This window comes from Andrographis paniculata, unplaced genomic scaffold, assembly GCF_009805555.1.
Source record: "Andrographis paniculata isolate CXL003 unplaced genomic scaffold, ASM980555v1 Contig59END, whole genome shotgun sequence".
NCBI lineage: Eukaryota > Viridiplantae > Streptophyta > Magnoliopsida > Lamiales > Acanthaceae > Andrographis > Andrographis paniculata.
In genome coordinates, this window is record NW_026137594.1 from 4,289,656 (window position 1) to 4,303,739 (window position 14,084).

General features: G+C 35.5%; 1 protein-coding gene across 2 annotated transcripts; it reads right to left on the reverse strand.

Annotated features, from left to right (window-relative positions):
- Positions 1-182: 182 nt before the first annotated feature.
- Positions 183-13,659, reverse strand: LOC127258313 (protein RST1). Of its 2 annotated transcripts, none has more exons than XM_051285110.1 (25): positions 13,181-13,659; positions 12,704-12,985; positions 12,462-12,545; positions 12,044-12,326; positions 11,388-11,641; positions 11,035-11,209; positions 10,733-10,923; positions 10,505-10,605; positions 9,785-9,860; positions 9,196-9,327; positions 9,041-9,122; positions 7,330-7,402; positions 6,877-7,045; positions 6,472-6,602; positions 6,284-6,381; positions 5,753-5,832; positions 5,444-5,659; positions 5,271-5,348; positions 4,824-5,006; positions 3,669-4,502; positions 2,917-3,213; positions 2,138-2,797; positions 1,591-1,741; positions 1,388-1,506; positions 183-955 (listed from the first exon to the last, which is right to left on the reverse strand). In XM_051285110.1, the coding sequence occupies exons 1-25, from the start codon at positions 13,583-13,585 to the stop codon at positions 578-580; spliced, it is 5,532 nt and encodes a 1,843-aa protein (XP_051141067.1). In that variant the 5' UTR covers positions 13,586-13,659; the 3' UTR covers positions 183-577. The 2 variants fall into 2 exon arrangements, with proteins under 2 accessions (XP_051141067.1, XP_051141066.1); XM_051285109.1 differs by having other exon boundaries at positions 185-955; positions 5,744-5,832.
- Positions 13,660-14,084: the final 425 nt, after the last annotated feature.

Here is a 14,084-nt window from a genome sequence, read left to right on the forward strand (position 1 = left end):
TTCCTTCTTTTTTCTCGTATTAATAGAGCTGAGCTGAGCTGCCTGTTGAATGGAAAGTTGTCTTTACTTGTAGTGGCTGATGAATAAATACATGGTTTGTCAGAATGATATGATCGATCTATCAAATGATATTTCTGTTCCAATTTTTGCCTTTCTTCTCCCTCTGAATCAAACTTTTCCTTGCCATAATGACTAGGGTCCTATTAGTATCGTCGAATCCTAGATAAGCACTAGGAAGGGGCTTTTGTTTTTGCTGCAATTTCTATACTATCAAATAAAGATTGCTCAAAAGTAGATTCCTTCATGGTTAGTTTTTTTACTGGATTTTCATTTATAAACTTGGGAATGGGATTTTAGGTGTGGTGATGTACTACTGAAAGAAAATCACCCAAACACTTTTTTAACATACATTATGCACATGAACCAAGAAGATGATGATGGCCTTTGATTTAAAATCACTTAGTAAGCTATATGATTGATCAGTGGTCGAGGAAGTATCTCGCATGTAGAGTATAAACGGAAGTAGGAATAGAACAAAGTGTCGAAGCAATTTTGATACAAGAATTCAGTCTTCTCCTTAAGTAATAAGCATGTTAGCAAGCCTTAGCTGCTTATCCGGAGGCAAATATTCTCTCAAAGAGACACAGCATTGATGCATCACTTGGAATAAGAAATCTGCCATGCCAACCTCGCTATGATCGATTGGTTGTGATCCTGGAAAATATGTGCTGCCATTCTCCACATGTCTGGCCCAATCATGAATTCTTTCAGTTGATCTGCAAAGATACGATGCTATGGATTCGGCAACTATACTCCAGCCACTGCCACTGTGTTGGTCTTGGAAGATGCATGAGACAGTAGCCGGCAAGTCACTTAACACACACCATTTGTCAGCAACCAAAATAGGCATGTATTTGCAGCAGCTTCCACATAGCAGACCTATAAACCTCAAAGCCTGCATAAAACAACCCCAACAGTATATGAGTTTCGAGCATGGGGTACACTACAGAACTGTACTTTTAACAATCAAAGTCACTACATTCATAGCTTACAAATTACTAATTTTAAGTGCAGCGTGATTATTCTTACTACAGATATGCATCCACATAGGCAGAAAGCCTAACTTTAAACAAACAAGATTCGTGAGAATGACCAGTTCATTAGAATAAGATGTATTGCAAGGAGATTATAGGAAGTAGGGTAATCAAAAAAAGAGAGGAAGCAAAAAAAGCACAAAAATAACAAAAAGGAAGGCGAACTTTACAGGTGAGAAGGCATTGGTATATAGATATAACAAATGGTTATCTGACTTGCTTGCAAAAAGATTGTAGTTAGATAAGGAAAAGAAGAATAACATTATTCAACAGAAACATTCTTTGGTTCATACCGTTGAAGGATACCGTGTCACACACAGAATTTCCACTGCATCAACAAGCCACTGTCTTCGAACACTTTCATCACTGTGTTGCAAAGTTGCAACAATTTCCACCAGAATGTACCAGATAACTAGATATTTGGATAATTGATAGTTTCTTGTTAGCATCAGAACAGTATATGTAATGGTGCTGCTTAAAAAATATATTGAGTTACCTTCTGAATCAATATCCAAAATATATGCCTTCAATCTTGCAAGTTCCGACAATGGAATGGCACCTATTCGAACAAGTACAGCTTTGGCCAGGACCCTTTTCAATACTTCAATGCTTTGGCTGCTTAATTCTTTGAAACTTGCATCAGAAACCTGTACAGTAGGAGAAGAAAGAAAAAATTAACGCGTCAAAGCAAAAGTGATTATCGCTGTCTAGGGTTTGTTATAGACAACTTCAAGGGCATTCACAAGATAATTATGCAATAGATAGTTTGCTGAGTCATTCAGTTGAGAGTCCACAATTATATTTCCTCAAATTTTTTATTCCAAATTTACTTGCTTACAGAGAGTAGACAAAAGCAAAAGCAAAAACAAATCATGGAGAGGAAACAAAAGTAGGAGTAAATTTTGGGCAAAAAGAAGCATTTTCTGAAAGACGAAAACAAGGATCAGCCAAACAGTGAATTTCCAAAGATTATATCACAATGCCAAATAAGTTTTTAACACACATCTAACTGGACTCCACCTAGTAAACTAATGAAAGATTACCGATAAAAGATCTGACAGCCAGCTTTCCCTCGCCTTCCCAAGGCATCCAATTGCCTCTGTCCATTCTGATTTGAAATTTGCTTGGTGCGGCTCAGCAGTGACACATGAGGTAGACAGCGGCAGCATTGTAAAAAGAATCTCCATGCAATGTTCTAAACTATATGAATAGTCTAGCGTTTCAATGGCACTTTCATTCAAACAAGTCTGCAGGCCCTTCCAGCAAGCAACTCGCAATGAGATTTTTTGTTCTTGGTTGTAATGATCAGAGTAAACAACCCCCTGTAAGAAGTCCACCACGTCATCAAAAAGCTTTACAACTCTAGAACTAGAGTATATCTTCAACAGGTTTGCCAAGTGCAAGAGTACGAGGGATTGCAGATTTATCTCGAGTGTCTTAAACCTTGCTAGATCAGTTAGTTCATCAAGGAAGCCAAGAAGTGTATCTGATTGGTTTGAATGAGATAACAGAAACAGAAAGCATTCCTCCCTGAGGATTCCCTTTCTGAAGGCTTTATCTTCAGAAGGCATTTGAGCAAATTGGCCCCCATATTTCATGCATCGCCTGATCAGTGCTCCCCAATCTAATGATGGCAACCTTGGAGCATGAGACAAACAATGCAAAGCAAAAGCAGTTCTTCTAACAATATCACTAGTTCCAAGCTGAAATTTCATAATAAGAAAAGGTAAGTTTACATTAAGCTTAACTAACAATGCAGTATAGCTGCACAAAGGGACAGAAGTGTGCCAAAATGTACAATTGCAAGCAAAGTATGAATTACCTCAGCAAAGTTCACTTGCATAAGCCACAAGGACAGTTTCATGACAAGGCTATCTTCAGAAAATCCCTGAGATATGGGTTTAGGGGTAGTATGGTCATTATGTACCTCAGTCTCCTCATTTGAGAGTTCTCTGGAGAAAACAGAATGTCTGAGAAACGACACTGCCCATGCTGCATACTGCTGTAACTGAGGATCATCAGAATTTTGGGCAACAATAAATATTTCTTGAATCAGAGTTGTTAGCTCCATCTCCAAATCATGATTTGGAAGCACTGGATTTGGGAAAGGAAATTGTTCCTATAACGAAAAAAAAAAGAAAAAAAGAAAACCATATCAAACCAATGAGCTATATAAACACAGCAGGCAGATTAGTTGATTATGAACTATGAAATATTGTTCATCCCACATCTTCTGTCCATTTTGAAGTTGCCTGTGTTTGATGAAAGGATGTTCCATTCCAAGCTACACGAGTTTCAAGAACAAATATAGTAACAATTGATTACTACCCACACCATATATGCACTCATATTAGTACATACACGCAGAATACCTAATATTGTATAAAAACTCAATATAGACTTTCCAAATACAATCAACTACTCTCCGCACTAAAACCACTATTTTCCACCTAAAACATATGACCATACACAAACTCAATTTTATCACACCTCATGAAAAAAAAGTAAGAATGCCACTACTACTATTTTCATAAAAAATCATATGAAGTTCAAGGGAAATTTTTGTTTGCCAACCTTTTGATGAAGGTTATGGATCATCACCGTACCAGCACCAGAGCCCATTGCATTTATCACACCAAGCATACCTCCTAGATGAATAAAGGGCAGGTTAGGACTCGAGTAAGTTCTTCTAAACACTTCCAGCAAACCTTTAATATGTTTGACTTCTACAGAGTGCAGCCCCGCATTCAAAACAATAGAAATGAGACTTCCAGCACCAGCACAAGATGCCACCAACAAACCCAAGTGGAAGGTATCAGATTGTTCAGTGGATAACAGTCCCGAGTGAAGCTCCAAGAAGCCACTGACAAGACGGCTCAACTCATCATCATCAAGTAGTTCTACTCTATAACAGAACGACACTATAGTTGGTAGTGCAAGACAGGCTCCAATAGATTCTGAAAACAAAGCATCTGCACTAGGTAACCATGAAATGATCAAGTTTTTTATGTAGATAACTGCATCATGACCCCCAGCCCGATATATTGCCCCAAGACAATTCCCTATTCCAATGATAGGTCCAGCTATACCCCATGGATCCTCCTCTAGTTTATCAATATTCTCAGAGAGGAAATCAGCTTCAAGTGAGGAGGAATCATCAATTACAAGAGGAAAAGACTTTGCTAGAACCTTCAGAATACCAGAAGCAGATCCAGTACCCCGTGATATCATCTGCACTAAAGTCCCGATGATCTTTCCCAACAATTCAATTTCCTTCACCTTGAATGATTCTTTTTCATATTTAGTATTAACTTCAGAATCAACTCTTGTTAGAAGATCTTGGCTTGAAAAACCCAATCCAATTCCACAAGCAGCTTTCACAAGGGTGCTTTTGCTATTCTTTGCTACCTAATAAAGAACAGTCCAAATAGAAATGAAACAGCTAAGAGAATTCTGATGTGCCAATTATTAAGGACCCAAGTTATGCATCAAATAGTAGCTATTGCATGCCAGCCTTTCACAGAACAGAGTAAGTGGTTACACCAACAACGATTTCAGAGTAAAGAAGACTTAAAAGCTGTTTCATATGAAAAGAAGTACGGCTTTCAAGTTTCAACAAAAGCTTCTAATCATAAATCGAAACACAAATAATCAAAATATAAGTAAAGTATATCTTGCGAAAGCACGAAAGAGGGAAGAAATCAATAATAACTTGCATTCCCCATATACCTGAAGAAGAGTATTGATATTCTTAAACTTCTGCTGGTGATCAGTAGCATGCAGGCTACTTGAGATCAATCCAAGAGAAACTGCAGCTGACCATTGGCGATATTCATGCTCATACTGGGACAACCAATTTAGTAAGAATGTCGAGGCTGCAGACTTCAGTGCATGTGCAGATGCAGGCAATACCTACACTGAGAATACCAGCTTAACACACTTTAACATTCACAATAATCTTTTAAATTTGATACAAATTTGGTGCATTTGGTCGGGGGATTTTACCCCAAATTTTACTATTCACAATTTTTTTTTCTTTTAAAAATATTGAATCGAACACCTATTTTTTTATTTTTTATATTATATTAAATAGCAACTTTACATTCAAAATATCACATCAACACATATTTATATCCCATATGATGATAAAGAAATTAAATACTTCACTTAATTTACCTGACAAAAAGCACCAACTGCTAGTGCTATATTCTCAGCAGATCGAGGGATTTCAGTTTCGGCTAATTTTGTCAGGATCTGCAAGATTAAGCATGTTTATAGGGTATATTTTCAAAAGAGTGACAAGACACAAAAGGGTGTCGAAGATATTAAAGAACAATAGGGCACCACACCTTCAGAATATCATTAGCAACTTTTGAAGTTTTGTCCAGCACTGTGCCATGAGATTTTGCCTCAAGTACCATTACACAAGACCCAAGCCATTTTTTCATGAAAGGTTTCCATGATTGTAAGGAGAGAAGGGCGAGCAAAATATTTCTTGAGAGCTCGAGAGACTTGGATATTTCAACAGCTGCGTCCTCATATTTAGCATGCACATCCCCTAATCCCTAAACATTGGTGTTCAGAAGTCAGAAGTCAGAACTACAGAAATTAGGAAATAATTTGATACGATACAGATACAAAAATCACACTTTTGATACTTGTTGCTTCTTCAAATCCTTTGGAGTTGGAAGACAGAGCAGAGCAGCACCAGGTAGTACTTTGATGCTTCGGTCACTTCCTGCGTAGGAAATGCTCAAAACATGAACATATTCAAATTAAATATGAAATTCACCATCCAATGATTAAAATCAAGCACATTCATTGCATGAATACACTAAATCATTGTATGACTACTAAGTAATCATTGTCCTGACAGATTCATCAAATATTTGCACAAATAAATATAATTATGCAACTTATTACTACAGAGGATGTCATTACGCTTAGTTCATATTTATTGAACATAAAGAAAAAGAAAACATGATCCCTAATTTGAAAGCAAAAGATGGTTTCAGTAGAACAAGAAAAAACCATTACATTCAGATAGGTCAAAATGGTTGGACTTGCTGGCGTATTAAAAAATCAAGAGATGTCATGTAGGATCTATATGTCAAGCAACATATTATAAAGAACAGATATGCCAGTGCTCCATTAATGACTAATATAAAAATATCACTGCTGATTTGTACCTGACCCGAAAATAACCCCAGGGACAACATCCAGCAGTTTAACAATTTTGCTTCTCGAAACAGAGACCTTTTTCTGTTTTACGAATCTCCGCCTCGTACTGCAGAATAGTGCAACATTATCAATATAATAACTATCATTTCTTTCCTCCAAAGTAATTTATCAAATATGCAGATAGTATTTTTCTAACATGTGCTGATAATTTATAATTTTTATCTCAAACTCTTCCAATGATGTCAGTAATTCTGGATCAGCCTGAGAAATTAATAATTCCATGTTCCTGACGCTGAAATCTGGTATCCATCTCTGAAGTTGATCCACCTATGAAAATTTCCGAGAAGGGTAACTATGATTGTTATCTAAGATATCAATGGAAAACCAAAAAAATAAAAGAATCCACATAGATACGCAAATAGAACATAAGAAATTTTATGATAATCAGCAAAACTTAATCAGGTAATATATATATATAAGCCCAATTCCATACTTCTGAGGAACTCAATTTATTTGATATCAATTCATTTTGACAAACAAGATAGTTTGCAAAGCGCAAGTAAACTGTTTTGAAAGGAACAAGGACATCAAAATGACCTACCTCATATTGCATTAAAGCTGTGAATGCAGCTTCTTGTGCTCTCTTCCACAAAAAACTTTGGCCAGATTCTTGATGGGTTCCAATATCCCACAATATTTTTACAATATTTTTAGCAGCCTCTGGATATGCTTCGGCATCCATTGCTCCCCATCTCAAAAGTAGAGACAGCCTAATGAACCATAAAGTTATATGACATGAAAGTCGTTTGAGATTATGAAAAGAGAGAGACAAGCAGTCATGTGAATAGATATATATATACATATGTGTGTGTTGCTACAAATGAACGAAACTAAGCCAAGCATTTCCAGGATGAGTTTACTTGTTTGTGTTCCATTCCAGTCTCCACTCATAATCAGCTACCTCAGACGGATTTACATCTTAAACTTAAAAATCATGAAGATATATGTAGACAAACAAACAAAGAGAGAAAGAGAGAGGAGAAGAAGAAATTACCCATAAGAGACCACAGCATTTTTTAAGTAAATCTGCACATGCTGTGCAATCACATCCCAGGCAGTATAAAAATCTGCACAAGAGATAACATATTTTGATACAAAAAGATTAAGACCAATAAAAAACCCTTTCTTTAACAAGGTATAAGAATTAAAAATGACTTTGCATCAATTTATAAGCAGCCTTCAAATGGATGTTATTTTTTAATCTGTGGAGCAACAAAAAGTTAACATTGAAATTACATCAATTGCCGCAGCATGCTTGATTATAGGAAAATTTACAAACGTGCATTAATAAAATCACAAAACAAAGAAGGTCTTTGACAAAAATATTCACAATCAACACTAGAGAGCTTGAAGGAACAATGAGCCAAATTTGGAATTTGAAGATATAAAAAATTAGAAAACATTGACGTCTCATTAAGTATGCACCAGTCCTAATTGGCACTCTTCATTTAACCCCCACCTTTTAAATTTTATTTATACTTGTTATATACAAATGAAATAGCACATTAGTTTAATTGTAATCACTCCAATAAATCTAGTGATTGAAATGATCCGAAGGAAACAATAATTTATTCAACGACATCTCATATTTACCTACAAGCTCTACTAACCGTATCTGATATTTACTTGTAGTATGTTCACAAAACATACCATCATGTTCATATTTAATTTTCATTATGAGACTGTCTGCCACAACCATTTTCTAGCCTTCACTCAAGTGCTAAACTTAAACCAATTGTATCAACGTTAAATCAGGAACACCAAATTTACTCGTACTTTCCTTTTTAGTCTATCCGCTAAATTTACCCCATTACTAATTTTAATCAACAAATCAACATTTAACTATTATCCTCCATTCAACACTTACTTACACCAAATGCCACTACTTCTATTAACTTCTCTCTCCTTCTTTGTTCTTTAATTTCTAACTAAAATTTCAAAAATACCACCACTTACCCTTTTATTTTTATCACTTTTTCAATAAAATATTTATTTTTTTTTATCTCCATACCGGAACCACATGTTCTAAATTTACCAGACGGAAGGAGTAATAAAAATTTAAAAAAAAAAACTACAATAAATATTTAAAAATTATTAATTTTATACTATTTATATAAAAAATTAAATAAAGGCCTTTCTTTATTCTTTTTGCCCAGGGCCCATTAAAACTCAAGAATGGCCCTGACTCAATCTAGAAACACCAATACATTGGAAAGAAGGTGAACATTTTATCAATGGAATTACGAAACAAAGGACCCTTATGACTTATAGCCACATAAAGTGGCTTAAGTGCAATTTTTAGAGCATGATCTGTTCTTTTCAAAGCTTTGCTAAATGGAATAAGACAATGGAAGATCAATAGAATCATGAAACAAAGGACCCTTAGCCAGACAAAGTAACTTTAACGGAATTTTTAGAGTAGGGCTTGTTCTTGTCAAAGCTAGGTAAATTGCAAGAATAACACAAGGAAAAAGGTTAAAGGGAAGGACCATGCAAGAACCATGGTAATATTCAAACAAAATATTATCTCTATATTAAACCTAATATATCTCCACCTTAGAGTGTTTGAAAACAAAAAGCCTTGTTCATGATTTATCCTTGGTCTATTGACCAAGATTAAGGCAAAAGGATTCAAGCTCTTGTCATATTTTCATGGTAAGAGACAAATAGGTTAGAAGTAATGAAACTTGAAAAGATTACATTACCGATCACATCAGCTTCACAAAGATGGGAAAGGCTTTGTAATCCGAGAGATTGAACCAAAGGGTCATGATTTTCTATGCATGCCTGATAACAAAGTTATGTAATTAAGAGATTAAAACGCAAGTACAGGAAAACCTAAACAAAATGAAGAGCCTACCGCAACAGATGAAATAATGTCCACCCCCCTATCAGGGTTTCTCTTGCAAACATCTTGAATAGAAGTAGCAATGCTGATACAAATTCCTCGGTCATTTGCATCTTGTAGTAATGCATTTGGATGCAATATACCCTACAATCCACAAAAAGATTTGTACAAAATAGAAAAAGAACAGACTCATTTTTGCGTATAATTTAATTGGGACAGAACAGCAAAGGCAGTGACTTGGTAAATGATGATCTCATTGGTATGGATAATAATTTCTTTCAATATCTAGATGTTCTACTCAGGGAATTCCATACACACTTTTAACGGTGGAAAAGAATAGAAACATAAAACAAGGATTACACGCTACATGCATTAACTGCATACAAAAATGATGGATGGAAATAAAGGAGGTTAAAAAACACAATAGTAAAGCCAAAACGACAAAATAGCAGCAGGTAAATGGTGTAATTAGACAATCATAACAAATCTTGTACTTTCCAAATTTCAATGATCTTTTTTTTTTTCAATTTTAGTTGAAACTTCAAGAGCTCAACAACCTCCACCACACGAACACACAGACATTGATAGAATATAAACTTGCCTGCAAACTTTCAAAGACACGGTCGTTGATCTCCCAGGTCTTAGAAATCAAACGTATGGCAGTGGCTTTTAAGACACTGAAATATAGAATAAAACCAAAGCTAGTAATCATTTAGGAACAAGACATAAAACAGAGAAAGAAAAAGGAAAACTCGCCCTTGCACTCCATCCTCACTCTTGAGTCTTGAACTCTCGATACAGCAATTAAGTAAACAAAAATGCTCAAGGGTCAGAACAAAATCTCCTGATAATGATCTTTGATTCTAGTACTTCTAAATTATTGTAAAGTGATTGCTTTATGAATAAAGAAATAGTGTTTTTATGTTGAGGTCATATATGTTCTTCTCAGAGAGTAAACTAACAGTAACGATCAGAATGAGAAGCCACTACGTTTTTAAATCTTCTAAGTCTAGATAAAAATGATATTGCTTCACTTGTCCAACTACTTGTCTACATGATAAGATTGTTTGCAAGAATCAGAATGAGAAGCCACTACCCATGTTAAGCTTGTAAGATTACAAATCTCATGCTTCCTTGTCTTATTTGAGTTCTAAGACTTAACAGTATGTAAAAATGATCAACTTACCAAGTGCCTCCGTAAACCATGACTATTTAATCGCAGAAATGAAAAGGGCATCATTGATAGTACCCATAGAGTCACACTGATTATTGTCCTATGTACCAACTATTTAAAATTAGATAAAAATTGCAGATAACGTACAGATTCATGTCCTTCTGAAGCATTGGAAGAAGAATTTGAAGAATTAATGGTATACTTGCAGGATGTGAAGCAACTGATGGAAGCAAACCCAAGAGCTTCAGCTGCACAAAAAAACAAATTATATAAAATTTGCAGAGAATGCATGTATGAGTTTAATTTGGTCAACATAACAAATATGAGACAGAATTCAAAGTGCATGCTGCATAAATAGAAAATTCTAGAACTCACCAACATATCAGGAAAGCCATCAGATTTCTCGATGCTACAAAACATGTGACTGTAGAATAAAACTAGCAGCAATAAAGGAACACCCATTTTAGGTTGCATATTAGTGACGGCAGCTAACAGATCAATGAAGGAGTTTCCTTTTTGATGCAAAAGAAGTACACTTGATACTGCAGAAAGTATTTGAGGCATATCTGAAAGAACAAACAGTATTTACAATCAATCACAGATAACACTTAATTTAAAGGGCCATCAACCAAAATCGACAGAAGTGGATGTATAGAATCAATTTAGGGGAATTTCACCTATCAAAAAGTTTTCTTCAGAGACTGAGATAGTTGAAGCAGATTTGTGCTTTCCAATATTACCCCAACAATAATCACTCATAGAAGTTGTCCAAGTTTTTATAGCAGAACGTTCATCATCACAAGCCTCACTATTAGAAAAATAACATGATGAAGCATACAATAACAACTCATCCTGAGAAAAACAGTTATTTAACGGAGAAGTTAGGAATATGTGAAGCAGAAACGAGCACAGTAAAGAAACAATTAGTGTATAAACGGCTTCTCCCAACCTATTAAAGTATGCTTATTATATCAACAGCCATTTTTCAATCCATGATGACAAATAAAATAAGAAGATAATAGAACCACACCTCAAACCATAGATTCCTTAACAACCTAAACACAATGTATCCTGGAGAGGTGATTGATAGATCCTTCCCATCTGCCCTTTGCTTTTTTTCCAATGGTGAGATTAGTAAATTAGTTGTAACCTTTCCCAAAAGAGAAAGTAAATCAGTGGCAACTTGTTTGATTGATGTCGATGGAGAGGAAACAAGGGCAAGTACAGGGAAAATAAACAACAGCTCTTCACTCGGGTCACTAGCAGAAGCATCATTGAGGTATCCTGCAAGAATGATGCTTTCTATCAGAAGACATAGTACCAAGGTAATGGGATAAAGAAGAATTTCATTCGTGCAGATACAATAAAGATGATGACAATTATTCCAGATTTTAAACATATATTCCAAATGTTGCACTTAGATTGTAATTCATCAAGACCAAATGGCTGTGAACTCAAATAGAAGTTGACACAAGAAATTGCAGCATTGAAATAAGCTATGACTACAGAAGACTGCAAATATATTAGCCCCATGACTGTAGTTCAGAACACCAGGAAGTTTCATCTTTTGATGGTTTCGATCTTCAACCATATACAATCAAAGAAAGGAGAAAATTGGGGGGAGGGGGGGGGGGGGGGGGGGGGGGAGGAACAACAGAATAACAAAGACATAAGATTAACAGAAACCTGTAGCATTTTCACTTTTCCATTGTAAGAGAAACAAAACCAGCTTCAATACAGAATATTGTTCGTGCTCAAACTCAGACACGATCAGGATTTCGAACAAGGAAACTATCACTGAGGAAAGTTCAGCAACAAAATTAAGGCCAAGCTCTTTCTGGACAGCCAATAAGTGTCTCGCCAAATATAATACTTCCTCAACACCACTAGAATACTTGCGAAAATTCCTATGTTTGTATAAAATTGCGTCCAGCATCTCTAAGCCACATACCTGAGCTTCATGTACAAGCTGTAACATTGAGAAAAGAAAAGAAAATATGTATATAAATCATGTAGAATCTTCAACCAGGTGCACCTAAAGGAACATAATTATTTAAATAAATATATATATATATATATAAAAAGGTCGGTACAACAAGCATACCAATCCCATTGGAATCAACTGCCTCAAAACCACTTGATATGCGTCCACTAAGCATTCAAAGATGTAAGAAACATTACTAACATCCTGCAAACATTGAATAGAACAGAAGGATTAAAGTTTGCCCCATTTTACGATAGCCTGATTTAGGTTCAAAGGAGATGCTTCTGCAGCCATGTTCCATGTCCCATGTCCCAAAACCCAACCAAATAACCAGCATTGTTGTGTGCAAAATTTGAACTTACTTCAGCATTCTTACATGGAATAAATTTGAGGCGCCCCAGAAACAGTCTGAATATGGAAACGGCTTCTTGGGGAGATGAGCAACAAAATGCGGCCAATGTAGAGGTTAAATTCCTCACAAATGTGCTACCAGAACTCACCATTGGAAGCTTTATTAAGGAATAATTAAGAAAAGTGCCCAAGAACCCGCAGGCAGCCTCCATTCCAATGTGTTTACACTTGGTGATAAATATAATTATTTGTTTCACAAGCTCGGGTTGAACTTCAATCCCGCAAGACAGTATCTGCCATCAATGAGGCATAAGCATCACATTCGGTCGATTATATCGATTAAAAGTACAAATTTCATTCGTTAGGGAAATTAAACAGATCAAATATATATATATATATATATATTCTGAATTTTATTGCAAATGACGTAATAGCAAATTGATAATTATAACTCTATAAAAGCATTTTAAGCAAACCACTGTCCTTACTTTGACAAATGGATGATTATCTGACGAATAAAACCTAAAGGCAGCTGGCTGTTCTTGGAAACCAATCCTACAAAGCAATCCAATTGCTCTCACAAACACACCAGCCAACTGTGGATTGGAAGACTCCTCAAGTGCGGACTGAAGCTCCAAGAGCCCCGCAGAGACATCCAATTTCGAATCCTTAACGAGGCGGCAGAGCTCCCTGGTAGCCTGATCGACAACCGCCGGTGAGGGAGTGCGAAGGCAGCGGCTAATGGCATCCCGACCTGCATCGGAAGGCGACGTGGAGCGAAACTTTTCGAAGATTGCGATAACAGCAAGCTTCTGGAGCGAGGTCTGTGGAATCCTCGTCTTCTCCAGTAGAGCAGCGTAGGAGGAGTCCACCACACTCCTGCTCATGTTCATCGGCGCAGAAGAAGAAGAAACGCCGCTGAAAATATTAAATATTATGCGAAACCCCCTTTCATATACAAGAAGCTCCGTAAGACAAAATCGCGTTTCTTAAATTGAACACGTTTCTATGTGTTAGCATTGTCATGATTCGACGATTAACATCAGGAAACAAAAGTTGCTAAAATTTTACCCGTCATACTCAAAATAACATAGTATTGAGGGTATGTTTCTCCAAGGTTCCTGTTTTTGTTTTTTTTTTTTTCTGTTTTTTGTTTTTTGTTTTTTTTTTAATTAAAATTTTATTTAATATTTATTATAATTAAATAAAAAATATATATATACAATATATATGTTATTTTATAGAAAATAAAATTTTTTATAATACAAATAAATAAAAATTTAAATATATATATTGGATATAATATAAATTCATAATCAAATCATACCATATAAATTTTATCAATTAAATTTAATACACATTTATATTATTATATTCATTATTCATCAAATC